Source organism: Eleutherodactylus coqui, chromosome 7 (assembly GCF_035609145.1).
Source record: "Eleutherodactylus coqui strain aEleCoq1 chromosome 7, aEleCoq1.hap1, whole genome shotgun sequence".
In the NCBI taxonomy this organism is placed as follows: Eukaryota; Metazoa; Chordata; class Amphibia; order Anura; family Eleutherodactylidae; genus Eleutherodactylus; species Eleutherodactylus coqui.
Window position 1 is genome coordinate 214,841,712 of NC_089843.1, and position 23,687 is coordinate 214,865,398.

Sequence of the window (23,687 nt, forward strand, 5' to 3'; positions counted from 1 at the left end):
ACAACTACAGTTGAGCGAACGTAGTCTGCCGAGCTTGATGCTCTTTCGAGTATTAGCGTACTCGATGGTGCTCGTTACTCGAACGAGTATCAAGCCGTGTTTGACCCCGCCCCAGTTTTTGGCTCCTCCCCGCTGTAAGGTGTCTGTTTTGGCCCCTCCCCACCATCGGAAAATTTTTTGTCTGGCAGGGAGAGTGAAAGTGAGAGATTCGTTACCCAAGTAGACCTCTCGAATTTTACGAAAAGCTCGACTCGAATAACGAGGACCCGAGCATCTGGGTGCTCGCTCATCTCTACCCAGAACCAGTGACTAGTCTCATCTAGCTTTGTATGGAGTATTTCATCTAGGATTAGATAAAATTGTACTCCTCATGTAGTTTTCAGCGACTACAACCCACTTTCTAAAAGAGGTTTTTCTTATTATCTACAGTTATGACTACCGATTTTGTCATTTGTTTCAAATATCATTCCCCGGGCCCCCACTTTCTGCTAACCAACAAATCCAGTTACGTAAAAGGACAGAGACGGGCACGGAAAATAACACTATAATAAAAATGGTTACAAAATAAAGTATTTAATTTTTTGTATTTCATGTGCGGCACATGTCTCTAATGTTTTAGGTCTAGAATAGGAAGAGAGAACGCTTTATAATATGTATTTCATATTCTGCTCACATACCTTTAGCAGTACAGTGACCCCTATTTGCACAGTAGAATGGTATAGTCCACGGACTGCACTGTCCATTGTAATGCATGCCAGTCATGTGACCCCCTAAACGTGTCATGTGACCCCAGGTTTTCAAGTAACATCGATTAGGGATCTAATAGCTAAATAGCAGTTGATCAGTAGTATACTGTGATTAAGGCTGCATTCACACGAACGTATATCGGCTCGGTTTTCACGCCGAGCCGATATACGTCCTCCTCGTGTGCAGGGGGGGGGGGGGGGGGGAGGATGGAAGAGCCCAGGAGCAGGAACTGAGCTCCCGCCCCCTCTCTGCCTCCTCTCCGCTAATTCGGGAACCTTAGCCCCACCCCCATCCCGCCTCCTCTCATTGCAAATAGTGCAGAGGGGCGGAGAGGAGGCAGAGAGGGGGCGGGAGCCTCAGTTCCTGCCCCTGGCTCTTCCATCCTCCCCCCCTGCACATGAGGAGGACGTATATCGGCTCAGCGTGAAAACCAAGCCGATATACGTTCGTGTGAACGCACCCTAAGAGCGGTCACGCTGGTGATGCGCTGACGCCCATCAGACCTTTTTTTTTAAAGATGCCATAATAAGATGAAGCTTTTCTTCATCAAGTTGGTGCTGGATCTCACAAGCCTGTTGATTATTGAACTCACTGCAGCATCATTGTGTCTGTGGAGAAGCAGCTCTTCTATTCTTCTTCTTGTCTCCTCTGTCAGCTTGTTTTTTTTCCTTTTAACTTTATCAACAACGTCATCATCAGCAGGACCGCTTGTGCAGGCATTTTAATAGTTAATCTAAAGGGGGATTCCATAGACTCTGCAAAATTTTCAAAATTTCTTCCTTTCCATTTATTGCCATTATTACAAATACAAAATGACGGAATACATCTTTAATTGTCCTGTTATTTAACGGTTAAAGGAAAAAACAAACAAAAAAAAAAAAGACATTTTTAAAAACTAACTTAATGTTGGTAGAATCCACTGCGACAAATGAATGAAAAGATAGTTTTATTAGTATTTTTGTAATTGAAATAAAATAATAGCCTTTTAACACACACACACACACACACACACACACACACATCTGTCTCCAGGTGATGTCGTCATGTTATTATTAATAAAGTTTAAAAAAAAACAAAAAAAAAACAGGAGACAAGGAGAAGAATATAAGATCTGCTTCACAGACGCTGACGGACATGATCAGATGCTGCAAGTAGTAATATTGGCAGTTCTGCTCCAAGGTGATCTACTATTTACCTATTAGGGCCCGCCCACATTGTCACATGGTCAACTGTGAAATGCATGGGTTAAAAAAAAACGGATTAAAGTATATGAAACGGAATGCCGTGCGTAAGATTTAAAAAGTGTATGCATGTGTTCGTACGTGTATGTTTCTTGCATACATGAAAGTGCCAGTGTGGACAGGCCTTAAAATGCCTGATCAGTGGCGATTGAACACCAGGGATCACATGGCCCGTTTGGTGAGTCACATGACGTGCATCCATTCCTATGGATTGACCAGTCCGTGGACCATACCACTTTACAGTGCAAATAGGTGCCACCGCACAGGCATAATAAAGGTATGGCAGCAGAATTGTTTGAAGTCTTGTATATAGAAAACTGTCTGATTTCCCCTAAGTAAATAAATAAACCAGTGCACAACCCTCAGGGCTCTCATTCATTCATTCATTCATTCATTCATTCATTCAGATTGGGCATTTTTGCTTCCATGATTAGAGCTGGGAGATCAGTTGGAAGGCGGAGCAGCTCTTCCACCTCTTCTTGTAAAGCTTCAGCCTTTTCTTTTACCAACATCTAGAAAAACACAACAGATCTTTCATATATTACATAAAGGGGAATCCTCATGCTTTACAGTTGAAGGGGTTTTCCAGACACAAAAACTATTGATGACCTCCATCCTCAGGGTAGGCCTAAATAGTTGATTGTCCAGGGACCCCCACTCGGAAATCTGAGGTCAGCTGAGGGAAATCACAGGGATCGGAGTGGAAGCCGCCGGTCCCACTTGTGTAGTGGCCAGAAAACAAAAGGAAAATCCCAGCGCTGCTGGTGGATCATAGAATGGTAGAGTTGGAAGGGACCTCCAAGGTCATCGGGTCCAACCCCCTGCTCAGTGCAGAATCCACTATATCCTCTCAGACAGATGTATGTCCAGCCTCTGTTTGAAGACTTCCATTGAAGGAGAACTCACCACCTCCCATGGCAACCTGTTCCACTCATTAAACACTATAGTATCATAGAACGGTAGAATTGGAAGGGACCTCCAAGGTCATCGGGTCCAAGCCCCTGCTCAGTGCAGGATCACTAGTGCACTTACATTATAGAGGAGTCTGTTAGATGGATGGGACGCCTCTAAAATCCAAGGTGTACGATCGACGTATTTCTTCTATCCTGGGGACTTTCCCTGTGATGCTCTTCCTGCGTTCTGAAAACGTTCTCAGGGATTTGGTGCATTAGACGAATCCCCATACTTAAGGCCAACTCGGACCGGCTGTGTGGAGGCCTGTCACCCGATGGGCGTTCCACTCCAGGTGAGTCCCCTTTATATTCGTCGTCCGATACCAAGTTGTTGCCTGGAGCGCTATCCACATACTTACCACGCTATGTACAGCGGCGCTGACAGCAATGTACCGCCTCAGCTGATTGGCTGGGTTCCTGAGCAGCGGCCGATCAACCATTAACCCTTTCCAATCCACTGACATCTTCAGATATTCTGATTGAAGGCTGTACAGCTCCGATGTCGGAAGACGTCCGACAGGGTATTCTTCCTGTACATTACTGGCCGCTCTGTTGTCGGGGGGGCCTCTCCAGCATGTCCTATACCGCAGTACTGACTCTAGCCAGCAGATGGCGCCATTATAAAATGGCAGAAAGAGAGAAACCCCCTAGGAAACCCTGAATCCAAAATAGGATTGCAAAGGGTTCATCACCTATCTTGCATATAGGTTATTAATAATTTGTGTGTATGGAAAACCCCTTTAACAAAGCACTGATTATTAATAGCTGCATTATACCTAATTGCCAACAGTCAGAAAATAAGGAGCAACAACTGGATACGGCTACTAGTACAGGAGTATTGGCCGTCATCGCTAGCACTCTTGTCTTACCGCTAATTGCCATTCTGCACCGGGACTTGCCTTTGTTACAAGAGTAAGTCAACATGTATCCAGCAATAAATGGTAGACCTCAAGCATTACCCGAGGCTCGTCTAATAGCGCCCTTATGTGTTTGACTATGAAAGTCGTAGATGGACTGTAAATAGCGTAAAATACATCAGTAATGGTCTCACCTTGGCAGAGCAAACTATCTGGTTTGCCTGACGTTTTGACAAATGGTCTATGTTATTCACCATTATCTGTGGATCAGCATTGGCCAAATGAGCCAGAGTAGTGTAACCGGCGTTGTAAAGCTGTCTAGCTCGAGCCTACAGAAGAAATAGAAAGAGATTACTGTATTTCCTTCATTCCCCCCCCCCCCCCCCGACTGCTATAATGGTCCAGGCACACTAAAAGGAATCGGTGACTCCGTTTTGGCCCCCAAACTGTTGGTTCCCAATGGATTGCTGTGGAACCTGGAGGCTTGAATAGGGCCTCCAGGTCTGCCAGCTATAGTGGCCTATGAGGCTCAGTCCCTGGCTGCGCTTCACAGGCCTTATAATACACTGCTATACTTCAGTACAGCAGTGTATTATAAGAATGATAAAATATGGCGATACTGGAGTCCGCTAGTGTTACAAAAAAAAATACTCTTCGTGTGAAACTACCTTTAGCAGCCCAAACTACAGGATCTCATCCTACGTGCCAGCAGGTACATGGACATCACTTATTACCATGCTGGTGACCACAACGGCCCACAGTCTTCATACAGATGTACTAACCTCCAGGACACCGGCCACTTCCAGTAGGGGTATGAGCTCCGATTTCACGCAGTAACTAAGTTTCTTGGTGACATCCAGAAGTAAAGCTTTATAGGCCCAGAACTCTTCTAGCTCCTGGAATGAAACAGAAGATAGTTATTAAACAAATGAGAAAGTCCTGAACTCCCCTTACAGATCTTCAGCGGACTTATGGAAAAGCATAGAATGAGAACATAACAATATACACGCAATTAATGCGGCGGCAGCCATGTTGTTCCCACTTTGGCACTGCTGCAACAGTGCCACCAGAACTGGAAGGCCTCTGGGCCACTACTTGCTAAACAGTGCAAGAAAAGAAAAATCATTAACCCCTTTTTGGTCCTAGAAAAACAGACACTTTTCATCAATTTTACCCATGTGGCGGTTTTATGGCCAAATTTTTTTTTTTTATTCTGCCAAAATGATTTTTGCTACTTTTTTTTCGTCGCTGCTTCTTAATACCTTTTTTTCACAGAAATTTTATACTTTATTTTATATGGAGTAATGTGTACAAAAAGTAAACATTTATATTACATATATATTTCAGTTATAGTTCTTCATTTTTAAAATTATTATGTGTATGTTAACCCCTTAGTGACGGAGCTTTTTTGCTTTTTTCCATTTTTGTTTTTTCCTACTCCCTTTTAAAAAATCGTAGCTCCTTTATTTATCCACTGACGTCGCTGTATGAGGGCTTGTTGTTTGCGGGACGAGTTGTATTTTTCAATGGCACTATTTATTGTACCATATAATGTACTGAAAAACTTTTTAAAAATTCTTAGCGGAGAGAAATGGAAAAAAAATGACATTCCACCATCTTTCGGTGCGTCCTGTTTCTACGGCGCACAAACTGCAACAAAAACGACCTGATATTTTTATTCTATGGGTCAGTATGATTACTACGATACCAAACTTGTATAGTGCTTTTTTTGCTGTAGTACTTGTATTTTTTTTTAAGATATTACATTTTTTTCAATTTTTTTCTGCGGTCATTTTGTGCGAGCAATACCTTTTTTATTTGTCCGTCGACGTAGTTGAGCAAGGGCTCATTTTTTGCGGGATGTCCTGTAGTTTCCGATAGTATCAATTTGGAATACATATGACGTTTTGATCGCTTTTTATTGCATTTTTTCTGGGAGACAGGGTAACTAAAAAAATGCATTTCTGGTGTTCTTTATTTTTTTTTTTTTCGGACGACGTTCACTGTGCAGAAAAAATAATGCACTACTTTGATAGATCGGACTTTTACGGACGCGGCGATATCAAATACATATTTTTATTTTATGATTTAGATTTTTTAATAATTGATATGGCAAAAGGGGGGTGATTTAAACTTTTATAGCTGCTTTTTTTTTACAATTTAAAAAACTTTATTGGTTTTTTTTTTACATTACTTTGAAGCCCCCCTGGGGGACTTTAACATGCGATGCTTTGATCGCTCCTGCAGTATGACGTAATGCTATAGCATTACGTCATACTGCTTTTTTACAGGCAGTCTATCAAGCCACCCTGTGTGGATGGCTTAATAGGCAGTCTGCTAAGGCAGCCCTGGGGCCATTTATTAGGCCCCCGGCTGCCATGACACCTGGACAGATCCCCCGATCTCACCGCAGGGGGGCCGTGCGGGACCCCCAAACAGCGTTCGAGGCATTTAAAAGGTTAATAGCCGCGATCGGCCGAACGGCCAAGCGCGGCTATTGCCCGCGGGTGTCAGCTGTAATAAACAGCTGATGCCCGCGCTGTATGGAGGGAGATAGCGGCGCTACCTCCCTCCATACACGTCCTGCAGCTGCAGGACGTAAAAACACTATGGCCCGGTCGTTAAGGGGTTAAAATAAAAGTACGGGAAGGGTTTGTCATTTTGTTTTGAACGGTTTGATATATAATTTGTATGATCTCGGATTACAGGGCGCATATGGTGACGGTTTATGTTGGCATCAGCAGTGGGTCATTTTCTATTTATATATCATCTTTATTTTATTAAAGGGGTTGTCCCGCGGCAGCAAGTGGGTCTATACACTTCTGTATGGCCATATTAATGCACTTTGTAATGTACATCGTGCATTAATTATGAGCCATACAGAAGTTAAATACTCACCTTCCCTGCGCGGGCGTCCCCGTCTCCATGGTGCCGTCTAATTTCAGCGTCTAATCGCCCGATTAGCCGCGCTTGCGCAGAAGGGTCTTCTCCCTTCTGGTCGGTCCGGGCACAAGCGGTGTTCTGGCTCCGCCCCCTTCTACGCGTCATCGCGTAGCTCCGCCTCGTCACGTGTGCCGATTCCAGCCAATCAGGAGGCTGGAATCGGCAATGGACCGCACAGAGCCCACGGTGCACCATGGGAGAAGACCCGCGGTGCATCGTGGGTGAAGATCCCGGCGGCCATCTTGGAGGAAAAGAAGGAAGAAGTTGCAGAGAGGGGATTCGGGTAAGTAAAATTTTTTTTTTTTAATTTCAACACATCCCTTGGGTTTGTCCTGCGCTGAAGGGGGGGCCTATGCAAAGAAAAAAAACCCCGTTTCGGCGCGGGACAACCCCTTTAAGTAATTTTTATAAAACTTATTTTTGTAACTTTTCAAACATTTGTTTTTAATCTATGTGCCCCATGACAGCGTATAAGACTTCTGGGGGACATTCACAAAAAAAAAGTTCACACTTTTCTACCATAGCTGGGGCATCCATAGAAGACCCAGTCACAGGGATAAAACATCGCCCTATAGTGACAGTAATCACTCTGACATGTTTAGGGTCACTGATGGTCATGTAATCGCCGTGTCTTATGCAAGAAAACAGCAGTGCCACTTCCTGCATTCCAAGCGCTATGCAGATTGCAAAAAGGAGAAGGCAGAAGTAGTTACAAAACACTTCTGTCTTCTCCTCTGGGTCCTCAGCTGTTTCTGACAGCTGAGAACCCAACCTGATCCTGCTAAATTGCAGGAGCTGTAATCCTGCACTGTATATTTACTACCAGCCGTATATTTATGGTGCTTGGTCCTTAGTGGGTTAATTAGGACGGCTAATGAATAATTACCTAGAGAGGCTGATTTTCACCTGTTTCAAGTTTTTGCGATATCTCACCAATCTCTATTCACCCTATATAACAAACATTACAGCGGCCCACAGAATTAAAGATTTTGCACCAGACCAGGAACAAGATATTTTTTCACAATTGCTAGGAAAGGCAAAAATATATCATTAGTTGGTCATGAAGAAGCCACTACTGAAATGTAGAAGCCAACCAAAATGTAGAGGAAAAGCAGACATGAAGAATTCGGATCCCTCTGCCACCCAAGAGGTCACATTGGCCAAATCATTTACGGGATCACTAGTTACCTCACAAAAATGCAGCACGCTGGAAGAGAAAGAGGCGGAGGAGCTCAGGAGACTCTGAACAGATCCCCTTGGCATGTTGAATCTTGTAGACACGCTCCATACATCCAGCTCCTTCGTGAGGGCGTACAGAACAAAGGATAGATAAAGCCGGTTCACCACGCTTTCATCTGCACTCTGAAATAGAATGGTTTATATGAAAACCCAGAAATTCACATTAAAAAGGAGTTCAACATTTCTGCTGATTTTCCAAATTACCTGCGGAAAATCCCCAGCATTTACAGTAGAAGCCGAGGGGATGAGAAAATCAGCGGGAAGTCACCCAGAATAATGGAGCATTACATCATTCCTTCTCATCAGTTCACAGACCAACAAGTCAAACCTTATAATGAACCGTTCTTTTCAACTAGGCAAATCTAATCCTATACTCCAGATGTGCGGCATCATCCCTAGTTTATGGACCCTTTCAAGGCTTCGTCTTCTCGCTCTAATTAGTTTCTGTTACATCGCTGGTAAGACATTCTCTATGAAATGCTTATTAATGTGCACACACCAAAACCTGTGAACTATTTATAATCTGTTTATTGGATGCCGAGAGGGTGAGGCGAGCTCGTGATCAGCTCCTGACAGTACTAAGTTTACTATATAAGATGTACTTAATAAATGTAAACCACAGCAAAGGAAAATATAAACAGACAGAAGAAATCACAGAAATCATATACTTACTGATATACTGATACAAGAGGGCGGGTAGAAGCACCACATCCCTCAACATGTAGACACCTAAACTGCTATATGGAAGAGCAATTACACAGGTGAAGGTACTGATGAACAACCACTTACACAGCTTCCTTTGGGCTCTTTCCCACGAGCGTAGGCATCGCCATAAAAATGCGTGAACAGGCGCTCAAATCTAACATTTGAGCCCCCATTCAGATGGCACATTGCTGGTGCATATACGCCGAAATGCCGTTGCCTCCCCGTCTCACCTCCTCTCTCCTTCCCTCCGGCTGTTTGCAATTGGAGTGGGCGGGGCGGAGGTGGAGCTAAGCACGCACCCCTTCCTTGCCGCCGGAGGGGAGAAGAGAAGGGGGAGGGAGTTTAGCAGTCACGCTGTCCAGCCGCTGTCATTGGCTCCCACGTTTTCTGGGCACAAAGATAGTTCCAGGACTATCTTTGCTGTCCAGCATAAATGTGGCCGGCTGGCAAATATAGCGCTGGGTGTTTTTATGGGAATATGCCCGTGTGATCTGATGCATTGGAATCAAGTGAATCAGATCGTAGCATATATTGGCTGGCTGATGTACACTCGTGTGAATAAGCCCTCATACTGAGGGGGGCGGCTGCTTAGTACGATACTTGCACATAGATAAAGCATATGCAGGGTGCTGTGTAGTGCATGCACAATGCAGGCTTAATGATATGCTAAATAATGTCTAATTAGAATTTCCTTTTCTGTGATTTGGACCATTCTTCTGCGCTTCCATTACCTTTTTCAAACTTTGACCTGACACTTTTCTTGCCAAAAAACTTTCTTGCAAGCCCACACTCTCCGCCACTTTCTGATCAACGGGGTCGAGGAGATTAAACTGGGAGAAAAGATTTGGAAAGGACAGTGAAGAATAAGTCATGAAGACGACAGAACATTCAGCACTCTGCTACATACCATATATTCCGGCGTATAAGACGACCCCCCAACTGTCACCTTATACGCCGGGAATACAGCGGAGCAAAAAAAAAATAAAAATCATTACTCACCTCCCCCGGCGTTCTGCGGTGCTGCTGCAGGATGTCGCTCCCTCCTGGTCCCCGGCAGAGCATTGCTTTCTGGACGCGGGGCTTGAAATCCCCGCCTCCAGAAAGCTAATACTGTGATTAGCTAACACGTGCTGTCAGCCAATCACAGCCATTCAATGACATCATTGAATGGCTGTAATTGACCAACACTCGTGCGCCTTCAGCCAATCACAGCCATTCAATGATTGGCTGACGTCGTGTGTTAGTCAATCACAGTATTAGCTTTCTGGAGGCAGGGATTTCAAGCCCCGCATTCAGAAAGCAATGCTCTGCCGGGGACCAGGAGGGAGTGACAGCCTGCAGCAGCGCCGCAGAACGCCGGGGGAGGTGAGTAATGATTTTTTTTTTTTTGACACTTTCTTTTTTTTGTATTACCGGCGTATAAGACGACCCCCGACTTCAGAGCAGATTTTTGGGGGTTCAAAAGTCGTCTTATACGCCGGTATATAGAATTCATTTCTTTTTCAACTAGACAAAACTTTATGTTGGGGTTTTGCTGGATAACTTCTTGTCTGCGACTTTTCTCCTCGATAACCCTGAAAAGATTTTCCACGGTGTGTAAGGGATCGGCATTCAATGCTATTCCAACTTTTTTGTTGTTCTGCTCCGTTTTAGGTAATGACCGTAAGAATAGTGCAGCATGCGTCCATTATAAGTCACTGGGGTCTATCTGGCAGAGTTGGTATCAATCATATGGATCCGGAGGTGCAGCATGGTTTCTGTTATTTACACATTTATGGACAGAGTAGAAAGCAGTATGAAGGACAGCACTCCGATGTCGGAGGCTGTTCTGCATGTGTGCATTCCAGTTAAAAACATGTGCTAAACACATTGTATGCAGTTATAGGATGCCTCTGTATTACAGGGATATCTATTTATCCATCTAATTATATCTAAGTCTTATTACCATGTTTCCCCGAAAAGAAGACACTGTCTTATATTAATTTTTGCCCCAAAAGAGGCACAGTGTTTATTTTCAGGGGGAAAAGGGGGCCCTTATACTCACCTGAATGGCTGTGATTGGCTCATCGAGCGCCGGCTGTTATTGGTTGCTGGCGCTCGATCAGCCAATCACAGCGCTCGCTTTACTGGAGGTGGGGTATTCAAAGCCCCGTCACCAGAAGAGGCTGAGATGGCAGTCGGGAAAGACTCTGCAGTTTGCTGCAGCGCCAGAGATCATCGGGACGCCGCAGACCAGGTGAGCATTGATTTCTTTTTAGGGGAGGCAGGTTACCTAGGGCTTCTTTTTGGGGGAAGCCTTATATTTCAAGCCTCCCCCAAAAACCCGGTTGGTCTTACTATCAGGGTAGGACCTACTTTCAGGGAAACACGGTATACAAGTGTGTTAGTGAAATGAATAGGACTCCATGTTCTATTCTATGTGTAGCCATTTTGAGAGCAGGTAGCCACTTTCTGTGTCAATTATTTTGTACTTTTTCTTTTACAAGATTTGTTAAAATGTACTGAAGAATAAGAAGGGACCTCGATGATTAGAACATTCCAAGGCCCTAGATTGAATGTCTCGGGTCACTGGGCCCTGTACTCCCGTCTCTCTCTAAACAATTATAATTAAAGTATCTTTGTATTCTGAGAAGTTAATCATGTAGGATTCTACTGTGCTGCTTTTCCTTCAGCAATTTAGATGTTAAATTCCTTATCTTGCACGTTTATGTTTCTTTGACCAATGGTAATAAATGAATTAGAATGATTTGAATTATTGTAATTAGATCACGTGCCTCTATAAAAGCTGTTGTCTGTCAATCAATAAAACGATAACTTTAATCACGCTAAGAGTTGATGTGGTGAGAGTTATTCTCCTTAGCTCAGCTTATCCAAACTTGAATTTGGACCCCAATAGCATATTGTATAGCAAATATTGGTTTGCACTAATAAATGTATGTAATAAAAATACATATATTTACAGGATTATTCCAATGTGAACCACTCACATTCAATTTTTTTAAATTGCTAATAAAATCATCAGGAAATCATTTTTATATGTTTTGTGTTGAGAAATTCCAAGGAATTCAGAACGTGCTTTCCCATCCCAAATGCATGTGGGAGGCAGGGAAATTGGATTGGAAAGGGTTAATGGAAAAAAAAAAAATAGTGCTGCTTACTGCACAGTTTTATTTTTCTGGTAATTTTACAGAATCCGAGATGGAGGCGCCGAACAAAACCTCTGACACAGATGTGACCAAGCCCTTACAGGATGTTGGGTGATAAGTACATAATATGATATATGTTCTTTCCCGTCACTTATATATATGAGCAACAGATTAGATGCAGAGATTGCCTTCACTCATGACATCCAATGGGATTCGATTTCCTTTCCCGATCTCTAACGCACACTGGCGACCATTTCGTATTAAGCCAAATGACATAGTTATACCTGTCTGAAGTAAATCATCCAGTCGGGGTTGCACTGAGTTACCAAATCATAGGGGGTCACGAGGTAGAGAAGATGAAGATGGCTCTGAAGTACTAGTCCTTCCAGCCCCTTCCTCAGATCGCTATAGAGCAAATTACTGTAGGATAAATCAATTGAGCCTATGGGAGACGACACAAATTAGCAGCCGACACAAGTCACATATACAGTTAAGGTACGGTGATTATAAGGTCAGAATACATCACAAGTCCCCACCTTTGTAAGTTGCTTGACCCAGCCTCGATACCTCAAATAGGTGTTGCTCTGATTCAGGGCACCATTTGGTGCACACAAGACCTTTGCTTGCAAGATAGTCCAAAGATTCCTTTGTTATATCCCATAAAGACTTTTCTTGACTCAGATGCTTTTGTTGAACACTGAATAATGTATAATGTGTAAACTGATAGATCTCTTCTGCCGTTTTTGCTATCTTTAAGAAAAAAAAAAAAACAACAGCGATTACTGTAGGTATGCCACGTTATACTCCTCTAGTAACACCGCTTACCTAAGAAGTGGTTTCAAAGTCTCCAATGACAGGATTGCAGCCCATCGTTCACAGCTTTAAATGTGGGTAGCAGATCTGTTCTGACCCTGGTCATGTGACATGTAATATCCAGAACTTCTGCAACGGCATGACATTACTTCTGCCGATCACCGGGTGTCTTGGAGACTTTTAAACAACTTTTTAGGGGAGTGGACAACTGCCTTTAAAAATTTGGAATTTAGCCTAACTCAAAGTTTCCAAATTATGGCTATAGGGAACTTTTAATGCGGAGAGCAAAGTGACCTCCGGCTTTTGAATTTCTCATTTAATAACAGATTTTACTGGTTCGATGGTCACCAACCTGTAACGTACACGACCCCGGGGCAGACCACAAAGTCTACTTATTTTCAGCTCTCCGGATCCTGCATGCGTGCAAGATGGAGCCCAAATCACACACTATACAGCCTAGCATTCCCCAACACACTGCCACCACTGGCTGTTTCTGACAGGTAGGACAGCCACATACAATTAACACACTTTGCAGTCATGGATTGCATAAAAGGCCCATTTACTACCATTGTTTACTTTTTGGATGAACAATGATTTTTAGATTAGCACAAAATCCATTGTTCGGCCGGAGAGCTGATAGCAGGGCCTATTGGCTGTGTTCTCCACGGGAGCGCTGATAACATTGTATTCAGCTGCAGTCCTGCAGCAGAACAAAGGAGCTGTATGCAGAAAACAGGCCACCTGCTGCTCTCTGCATACAGCTCCGGAGGCAAATGAAGGTAATAAGCTGCTAATGGGCATTGGCTAAAACTGTCAATCATGCTATCTTTTGAACGAAGTTTGAGCAATTGTCTTTGCGTGTAAATGGGGCTTTTGGGTGTAAAAGGACAACTAAGTAAAGTTTAAAGTAAAATATACAAAAAGAGATATTTACAAAAGAGGTAAGGAGTTACAAATACACGCAAAACAGTATGAAAATGAATAAAATAATTAAAAATAATACCAGTCTATGAAGGTATTTCAAATAGTCCTGGGGCAAGGAGAATGTGGAAAAGTTTTCGCATTTAGATGCAACTCCTGGGTCTGACAATAGGGGGGTGGACAACCCCATCTACTTTTAAAGTTCCTCTGGGGCCCACCTCTGCCGTCCTCCTGATGACATCACCTAAGGCTGGGTAAGTAGATGCGCAGATCTTCTGGATGGAAACCCAATTTAATATTCCAGCCAATATTTCCCAGGAGGCACTTCCAATAGAGATGCTACGGCCACCATATTTCATATCATCAATTTACCTCCAAGGAGATACCAAACATGGTATGTGCAGCGTTATTAGTTTGCCGAGTGTGGGAAATCACACAGTAACGGGAGTATATGCGTTATCTTCAGAAAATGCTCCTGCTTCAATGTTGAATGGCTCTGATTGGCTGACGCCGCGTGAGTTAGCCAATCACAGCCATTCAATGATGTCACTGAATGGCTGTGATTGGCTGACGCCGCGTGTGTTAGCCAATCACAACATTAGCTTTCTGGAGGTGGGGATTTCAAGCCCCGCATCCAGAAAGCAATGCTTTGTCGGGGACAAGGAGGGAACGACAGCCTGCAGCAGCGCCGCAGAACGCCGGGGGAGGTGAGTACTGCTTTTTTTTTTTTACACCGTATTCCAGGCGTATAAGGCGACAGTTGTAGGGTCGTCTTATACGCCCCGTCGGCTTGTACGCCAGAATATACGGTACACAAAGCTTGGAAGAAGACTGGAGCATCGGCACCAGACCGTCAGAGGACTGAACTGCTGACTATACCTTTTTTTGTGAAATATTTTACAAAATTCTCTGCATTTGTGGGAAAAAAATCCCTCACACAGACCCTTTAACCCCTTGAGTAGCACGCCCGGAAATTTTCCGGGACGAGCTCCACTGCTCATAGCAACATAGCCCGGAAGATTTCCGGGCTATGTATCACTATGGGAGCTGCAGAGCACAATGCCACAAGCTGTGACAATGTGCTCTGCCTGCACAGACCCACAGAGAACAAAGCAAGGGCTTTGAAAAACCAGCAGAAGATATTGCCGATGTGCCGGCAATATCCTGCTTTGTTTACAGGTTGCCATAGAGACCATCGGCTTGTCAGAAGCGAGCCGATGGTCTCTGTGGCAGGGAGAGCTTGCTGCTTGGCTGTCAGAGGACAGCTAGGTACTAGCTCTTACAGCAGAGATCAGAGAAAACCTCCGATCTCTGCTGTGTTAACCCTTTACATGCTGCAGTCTATGTGACTGCAGCATGTAAAGGGCTGTCACTGCAGCATGTAAAGGGCTGTCACCATCGGACCCCCGGAATGTGATCAGGGGTCCTGATGGGTCCCTGTGGAAGTCCCCTAAAGGGACAAAAAATGAAAATTAAAAAAAAAATTAAAAAATAAAAAAAGTTAAAAAATTATAAAAAAAATTATAAAAACACTTGTCTCCCTTTACTTTGTAAAAAATCAAAAATACAATCACACATGTGGTATCCATGCGTCGTAATGACCCAGAGAAGGAAGTTAATACATTATTTAACCCCTTAATGACATGGCCCCTTTTTTTCTTTTTTCCCCATTTCTTTTTTTCCTCCCCCGTTTAAAAAAATCACAACTTGTCCCGCAAAAAACAAGCCCTCATATGGCCATGTCAATGGAAAAATGAAAAAGTTATGGCTCTTGAGACGCAACTGCAAAATTAGTTGAAATTCAATGATTAGACCATTTTAAAAAACCTGCCCTGGTGGGCACGACAGGGTGGTAGGAAACCCGCCACTCAAGGGGTTAAGTGAATTGTAATATTTAGACAAGCCTAATTGTAGGCAAAAAGTACAAGCATTATCATAGTATACCTTCAGCCCAATTAGTGAAAGCAACAGACTTTGGAGGCCTTTTCCGCGGTCGTACATGATATTGCTGTAACAGTTCTCTGGTGGCTGACTAACTAGTTCTCGAGTCTGAAAGATTAAAGAAATATGGAAAAGAATGCATGAATGTAAGTCATATAAAGACTAAGGATAGTAAAACTAAATTGTACTTACCATATATACTCGAGTATAAGCCTAGTTTTTCAGCACATTTTTTTATGCTGAAAAAGCCCCCCTCGGCTTATACTCGAGTGAAGTAGAAAAAAAAAAAAAAAAAGCAATACTCACCTCCCAGCCTGCGTCTGTGTCTCTGTCACGATGGTCTCCCTAGTGGTGCGGCAAGCTGCTTGAGAATTCTCCCCGCTGTCTTCTCCCTGCTCAGCTTTGAATTCCCCTGCCATCAGCGCTGTGTAGGTAAACGCTGTGATTGGATCGAGTGCCAGCCAATAACAGCTGGCGCTCGATCATTCACAGCGATTCAGTGGATGACATCACTAAATGGCTGTGATTGGTTTATCGAGCGCCGGCTGTGATTGGCTGGTGCTTGATCCAATCACCACGGGGAGAATTCAAAGCTGAGAAGGGAGATGACAGTGGGAAAAATTCTGAAGCAGCTTGCCGCACCGCCGGGAAGACCATCGCGCCGAGGACACAGACGCCGGCTGGGAGGTGAGTATTGCATTTTTTCTTTACCTAGTATATACTCGAGCATAGCTCGGCATATACTCGAGTCGATAACTTTTACCAGTTTTTTGTGGTAAAACTTATTGACTCGGCTTATACTCGGGTCGGCTAATACTCGAGTATATACGGTAAATGTAATTACAAAACATATAACACAAAAAGGAACACTGAACTAGCCAATCAAGGACTAGAAAGCAGATATAGTTCCCCAATTAGACTAGGAACAACCGTCGTATAAACATACATACATACGTCTATAAAGGTTAGAACCCCAATGCCACAGGAAAACCCACAGTATATATAATTGTATCTCTGACGGCTCGCGTGTGGACGAAGGACCAGAAAATACATCTCCATAAAGGACAAAACACAGGCAGCTGACTTGGGCCTCTCTCCACAAGACCTTCCAGGGTTACGTATCCTGCAGAGTCTAGAATTTCCTTATCTAGTGACTATATAGGACTTAGTCCCCGCCCCTTTCCCCTCCCCCCCCACGCCATCAGAGATACAATTATATATATATACTGTGGGTTTTCCTGTGGCATTGGGGTTCTAACCTTTATAGATAGATGTATGTATGTATGTATGTATGTATGTCTATATAGTGATTGCTCCTAGTCTAATTGGGGGACTATATCCGCTTTCTAGTCCTTGATTGGCTAGTTCAGTGTGCTCTTTTGTTGGCTGGTTTACATGGAGTGATGATCGCTCAAAGATCGCTCAAATGACAGTCTGAGTGACAGCTTTGAGCGATCATTTTGCATAAACTATTAAGTAGCTACTCGAACGGAGCCTCCAGAGCAGATGTGAAGGCGGCCTCGCTTGTATGTACATCCTATGTAGCGTGTGATATGTGTATTTGCTACTTGATGTTTTCTATGCAGTGCAACACAAAACCAGTTGGAACAGAGACATCAGTCTCGGCGTGTGATCATGACAACACTGCTGGTCACCGCCTTCTTTATAGATTCTTTTCTTCTGCTACATTTCTTTTAGCTTTCATAAAGATACATTCTGTAAGAAGTCTTCATATATATATATATTTTACCATTTCCTTGTCTTTCTCCTGTATGATAAGAATACTCTCCCCCGCACTGTCAATACCAGCTCGACCAGCCCTACCGATCATCTGTTTATACTGGGCCCTCCTCAGGAAATCCTTGGCTACATAAGGAGCTCGCAAAACCACTCTGAAAGAGAGAGAACGACATGGAGTGTCTGACAGTCTGAATGGAGTCAGTAGAACCTCAGGTCTTATTTCTGATCCAAGCCAGTTATGATTGTGCTGTTAACCTTTTCCAGTCCAATTTGTATCCTGGTTTTCCTAGGGGGCTTACTCTTTTTCTGCCGTTATACAATGGCGCCATCTGCTGGCTAAAGCCAGTACTGCATGAGGTGACACATTGGATAGGCTCTGACAGCAGAGAGGCTGGCAATATACAGTAAGAGAACTCCGACGGACGTCTACCAACATCGGAGCTGTACAGCCTTAAATCATAATGTCTTTAGAGGTCAGACAGTGGATTGGAAAGGGTTAAGATGGTCATAGATAACACACAAAAAAACCCTCTATGCGATTCTACTTTCATGCTTGTCATTATCTAGCATTTGTCGTGGATTTTGATTTACTTTGATATTCTTAATCTATTGTGCATATGTGGCAGTGTTTGGGGACTGGAAGACTAAAGCATATGGCATTTAGCGGATATAGTATAGTAGGTAAGGCCGAAAAAGACATATGACCATCTAGTTCAGCCTATAACCCTCTCAATGTTGATCCAGAGGAAGGAAGAAAAAAAAACAATGTGGTAGAAGCCAAATTTTCTCATTTAAGGGAAAAAAAAATTCCTTCCCGATTCCAATCTGGTAATCGGAATAATTCATTTTGACCTCTTTTTGAATATTGGCACCACATTTGCTATGCGTCAATGCAGTGGAACAGACCCCCATCACTGTAAAGTCCTTAAATATGAGAAACAATGGTCTGTCTATCACATTACTTAATTCCTTTAGAACCCGGGGGTGTATGACATCGTGACCTGGCGATCTGTCCATTTTAATCTTTTTATAAAATGTGGCTCTTTCTGGGTAATGCCCCATTTAGACGGGACAACAGTCGTCTAAACGACCGCACGAGCAGGTGACGCCACCACTAGGTTGTTAGCGCCCATGTAGATAGGCAGATCACTGCTGGGATCTTTAGACGCAACGGTTATTGAGCAAATTCATTCTTTTGAACGATATTGTGGCGTGTAAATGGCCCTTTGGACTGATGACATTTAATAGGGAGTTTACTTTATCACTCTGTAGCTCATCTGACATTTCCTTTTCCCCTGTGAACATACTGGGGGGAAAAAAAACTATTTAATAGATTTGCTTTCTCCTCATCGCCCTCTACAATTTTCCCTACATTATTTATTAAAGGGCCAGCCCTTTCAATATTAATCTTTTTACATTTTATACAGTTGGAAGAACAATTTTAGGTTAGTTTTACTCTTTAGCAATAAGTCTCTCTGTCTCCAACTTTGGTCTTTTTGCATAATTCATTTTTTCTTATAGGTTTTTAGTGCTTCTTCGCTGCCTTCTTGTTTAAAGGGGTTGTCCCGCGCCGAAACGTTTTTTTTTTTTTTTCAACAGCCCCCCCCGTTCGGCGCGAGACAAACCCGATGCACTGGTTAAAAAAGAAAACCGGATAGTGCTTACCTGAATCCCCGCGCTCCGGTGACTTCTTACTTACCTGGTGAAGATGGCCGCCGGGATTTTCTCCCTCGGTGGACCGCAGGGCTTCTGTGCAGTCCATTGCTGATTCCAGCCTCCTGATTGGCTGGAATCGGCACGTGACGGGGCGGAGCTACACGGAGCCGCTCTCCGGCACGAGCGGCCCCATTCAGAAGAGAAGAAGACCGGACTGCGCAAGCGCGTCTAATCCGGCGATTAGACGCTGAAAATTAGACAGCTCCATGGAGACGAGGACGCTAGCAACGGAACAGGTAAGTGAAAAACTTCTGTATGGCTCATAATTAATGCACAATGTACATTACAAAGTGCATTAATATGGCCATACAGAAGTGTATACCCCCACTTGCTTTCGCGGGACAACCCCTTTAAGTAGTTTAAACACTTTTTTTTGTCCCCTTAACATCTTTATTGAGCCATATTGGTTTTCTCCTATTATTAAGTTTTTTATTCCTGTAAGGTATGAACCTCTCACAAAAAAGTAAATAGGATGTTTTTAAACATTTCCCATTTCTAAAGGCCCATTTAAACGGAACGATGATCGCCCCCCCCCCAAAAAAAAAACCCGCTAAAAAGCGATTGTTTGAGCGATAATCGTTGCGTCTAAACGTGTGGCCATCGTGCACTGCTAGCTGATCGTTAAATTCAGGCCAACCTAAAAATCGGCGTTTGGCCTTATCAGAAGTTCTCCACGAGTAGTGGTGATAGCATAGTTTCCCGTCGGAGAACAAAGGAACTGAAAGCAGATAAGAGCCCTCGGGCTATTCACTGCATCCAGCTAAAGGCATCATTTGCACACTAAATAGCTATTAAGTAGCTGAGTAGCTACTTAATAGTTTATGCAAAATGATCACTCAAACGATCATCGCTCTGTGAAACCGGGCCTTTATCTGTACTCAGGTACTTCAGGGTGAGAACGTCTTTACAAAGCAGCTCTCTCTAATCCACCACTAGGCATCCAGCAGTACAACAGAGCTGTAACAAAATAAGACACCCCCTCTGGTGACCCCATCCCAATCTACATAACGAAGACGACGAGTGAGCTCCAGCAAGGCCGGTGTCGCACGGTCATATGCACATTTATGCACGCATTTGCATAAAGGTGTTCCGTTTTTGCGTGCACCTCTGCATGTCTTACTATATTTTCCGTGTGCAAATCGCTCCCATTAATTGCAACAGGCAATTAGTGTAGTTAGTTCAATATATGGTTTTTTCCAGCACGAATATGCAGGAAAATAGAGCATGCAGCGTATTTTTTGTGCAGACGAATCGCGCGCGTGCGCAAAATATGTGCATGTGAACGAACCCATTGAAATCAATGGGATTTATTCACTGCACATTTTGCGCGCCAAAGATGCTGTACGAATATGCCCGTGTGACGCAGGCCCACGAAAGAGGAGGCTACTGTGAGGACTATTCCGTTTTACACTCTAATATCCCGTTGAACGATGTAATAACGTAATCCTCCGTATTGGCGAGCACTGACCTTCTGGCAGGTAAATTGACCCCAGCTGCTAAGGTAGAAGTGCAAACCAGAAGACAGAGGACTCCTGAAGAATAGGCTTGTTCCACCAACTTCCTTTCATCGCTGGTTAGCCCACTGTGATGGTACGCTATGCCGAAGGGAACGGTGCGCTTCAAGACTGAGCAGATGGTTCCACTCCCTGTATTCTTCAAGTCATCAATCAGAGCCTTCTTGTCTGTTTCTCTGTGACTCAAGTATGCTCTTCAATATACAAGTACATTTAGCAAGAATTATGAAATGTCTGCAGCAAACAAATCATACAAGAAGCAGCTGAAGACGTCAGAGGTAAATAAGGCCTGTTTCATATCTGTGTTGGAACTGCCGGAGCTTCCAACACAGACGCGGCTGAAAATACTGGAAGAAAAGTGTTGCTTGTAACGCTTTTTCGTCCATCCAAAAGCCGGTAAGCTGGACAGAAATCGGGCGGAGACCATCATAGTCAATAGGGCCCGTCCGGCGCTGTTTGGTTCCGCGGTCGGCCCCGAATGGAGCAGGAAAGCGGAATCCCCAGCACAGATGTGAAACCACCTGCCTGACTAGAAAGCGATTCACAATCCTAAATAGTTGCATTTATGTTCACAAATAAGTTTATAAATAACAAAAACAATCTTACTTGTTCAGGTATTTGCAAATCATTTCTGCCACATTTTCACAGTTCTTTTTTGTAGGGCAGAAGACCAGACAAGAGTGGTTTGGAATGACTTCAGTGACCAGAGCAATGATGTGATCAGGATCCAGACGAAGCATGTTACTGGAGTACTAAGAATGAAAAGAAATGCACACAACTAACACAAGAATTATACCTTAATAAGCCATGCACACGGTCGGATTTGATTTGCAGAATCTGGGGCTGGCGGCTGTCCACGGATTCCGCAGCAAATACCGCTAATGGCCTTCTATGGAGAACCGCTGCTTCCGATTGGAAATTTCTGCCGTGGCAGGAAAAACGCAGCATGTTCCATTCTGTGCAGTTTTCCATCCAGCGGCCGGAAGGGTCGCGGGATCTGTGTTATCGCCTATCGACGGCGCGGCTTACTCTGTACTGTGTATGCGTGCCAGCATTCTCGGAGATTTGAACCCGGACAGGTACGGGGGTCACCGACCGGGCACAAGATTGGATCCCGCATACAGGATCCGATCATATGCAGGAGGCCTAAGGCTGTGGTACACCCAATCGTAGAGTAACGGAGTAATACCAGACTGAAAATACACAGTTTCTTGCTTCGTTTTAGAGTATTGTGACTTGGGAAAGCGTTGTGTAACTGCCAAGATGGGGGAGTCTTCAGATCTTGGCATTCGCAGTAGGATTGCAACTCTGCATTACAAACTAGCAGTGTTCGCACACCTTAGCAAAACAGTACTTTCAAGGTGCCTAAGGTAAGTCAGAGCCTTGGCCTACCATTATGTCAAAGTGCGGAAAGCGGTTAAAAGGCACCCTGTCACCTCTTATGAGCACAAGATGACTTTTGAGCAATAATCGTTGTGTGCCTTTACAGTGCAAGGTGATCGCTCAAAGGTTGAGCAATCACTTTGTTCTCCGAGCAGAGTATGCAGAAGACAAGCGGGGCCGCTTGTCTTCTGCCTCCAGCTGTTCTCTGCTCAGAGGGCCCGGCTGTTATACAGCCAAGCGCTCCGAGCGGGGTATGCAGAATACAACTGGACCGCTGTGTTCTTCATACCCCAGATGTTCATGGAGGGCTCAGCTGGCATATATTGAGCGATAATCGTTGTGTCTAAATGGGCCTTAAAGGGGTTGTCCCGCGCCGAAACGTTTTTTTTTTTTTTTCAATAGCCCCCCCCGTTCGGCGCGAGACAAACCCGATGCAGGGGTTAAAAAAAAAAAAATCGGATAGTGCTTACCTGAATCCCCGCGCTCTGGTGACTTCTTACTTACCTTGCGAAGATGGCCGCCGGGATCTGATTGGCTGGAATCGGCACGTGACGGGGCGTAGCTACAAGGAGCCGCTCTCCGGCACGAGCGGCCCCATTCAGAAAAGAAGAAGACCGGACTGCGCAAGCGCGTCTAATTGGGCGATTAGACACTGAAAATTAGACGGCACCATGGAGACGGGGACGCCAGCAACGGAGCAGGTAAGTGAATAACTTCTGTATGGCTCATAATTAATGCACAATGTACATTACAAAGTGCATTAATATGGCCATACAGAAGTGTATACCCCAACTTCGTTTTGCGGGACAACCCCTTTAAGTTATGGTACTTAAAAAATACATCCCCATTCTCTGCAGGATGTATTCTATATTCTTTCCGGGCTTCCCCATTCCTGTGCTGTCAGCCCAAGACATTGTCACTCCGTCTATCATGGGGACTCTTCTCATCCCATCCGTGTGCAGGCACTCCCGGAAGGAATATTGGAGAGAGCGCATGGACTGAATGAATGCGCTGATAGATGGCACGTCAACTCCTCGGAGTGACTGCGCAGGAACATGGGGCCGTATAAAAACTACACCCCCGACTCCGCGGGACCTGTCCTATAAGCATCAAAATTTAGTTTATGGTGCTTATAGGAGATGAAAGGTTCTGGTAAGCCAACTTCAAGAGCGCTAACACTTTGGTTACATCTATAGCGATCCTGTTCAAAAACATTTCATCACGTGCCAATGCAGACTTCTGCATGGACTCACAGGGGTGCATAGGAAGTGAATTTTGGTAGTTCTGACATGCAGTTAAATTATCTTGTCAGGACTAAGAAATTCCTAAGAGAAACTGATCACCACACCCCCAGCAGATCTCAGGGCCTGGGTGGTCTCAAAACTTTTTGAACACAAGGAATTTGCCATATTTTTTGCGCATATGGAAACCATCAGGGGTACATAAAGTTTGAAATGGACAAAAAGTTGAGCTCAGCTTCAACTGGACATTCAGCCCATGTATGCAGCGCTTCGAAAAAACATACTTTTAACCATGTATGTTCTGAAACGCTGCACTGTTTCAGAATAAAACATACATAGGCCGAATAGGTATATCTGCCCCGAGTTCATACTGTTCGTGGTTCGGGCAGCATGAACATGGTGACACGTTCCCTTTAACCCCTTGAGTGGCAGGTTTCCTACCACCCTGTTGTGCCCACCAGGGCAGGTTTTTTTAAATGGTCTAATCATTGAATTTCAACTAATTTTGCAGTTGCGTCTCAAGAGCCATAACTTTTTCATTTTTCCATTGACATGGCCGTATAAGGGCTTGTTTTTTGAGGGACAAG

At 44.1% G+C, this 23,687-nt stretch overlaps 1 protein-coding gene across 1 annotated transcript in view; it reads right to left on the reverse strand.

The window, feature by feature from the left end:
* Positions 1 to 1,676: 1,676 nt before the first annotated feature.
* Positions 1,677 to 23,687, reverse strand: part of HELQ (helicase, POLQ like) — a 39,830-nt gene continuing 17,819 nt past the window's right edge. The window contains exons 9-19 of the mRNA XM_066574351.1: positions 21,083 to 21,228; positions 20,431 to 20,670; positions 17,257 to 17,398; positions 15,510 to 15,614; positions 12,368 to 12,581; positions 12,116 to 12,273; positions 9,417 to 9,515; positions 7,930 to 8,103; positions 4,581 to 4,694; positions 3,993 to 4,127; positions 1,677 to 2,500 (exon numbers count right to left, since the gene is read on the reverse strand). Coding sequence (XP_066430448.1) covers positions 2,384 to 2,500; positions 3,993 to 4,127; positions 4,581 to 4,694; positions 7,930 to 8,103; positions 9,417 to 9,515; positions 12,116 to 12,273; positions 12,368 to 12,581; positions 15,510 to 15,614; positions 17,257 to 17,398; positions 20,431 to 20,670; positions 21,083 to 21,228 — 1,644 coding nt within the window. The 3' untranslated portion in view covers positions 1,677 to 2,383. The remainder of the gene's footprint in view (positions 2,501 to 3,992; positions 4,128 to 4,580; positions 4,695 to 7,929; positions 8,104 to 9,416; positions 9,516 to 12,115; positions 12,274 to 12,367; positions 12,582 to 15,509; positions 15,615 to 17,256; positions 17,399 to 20,430; positions 20,671 to 21,082; positions 21,229 to 23,687) is intronic.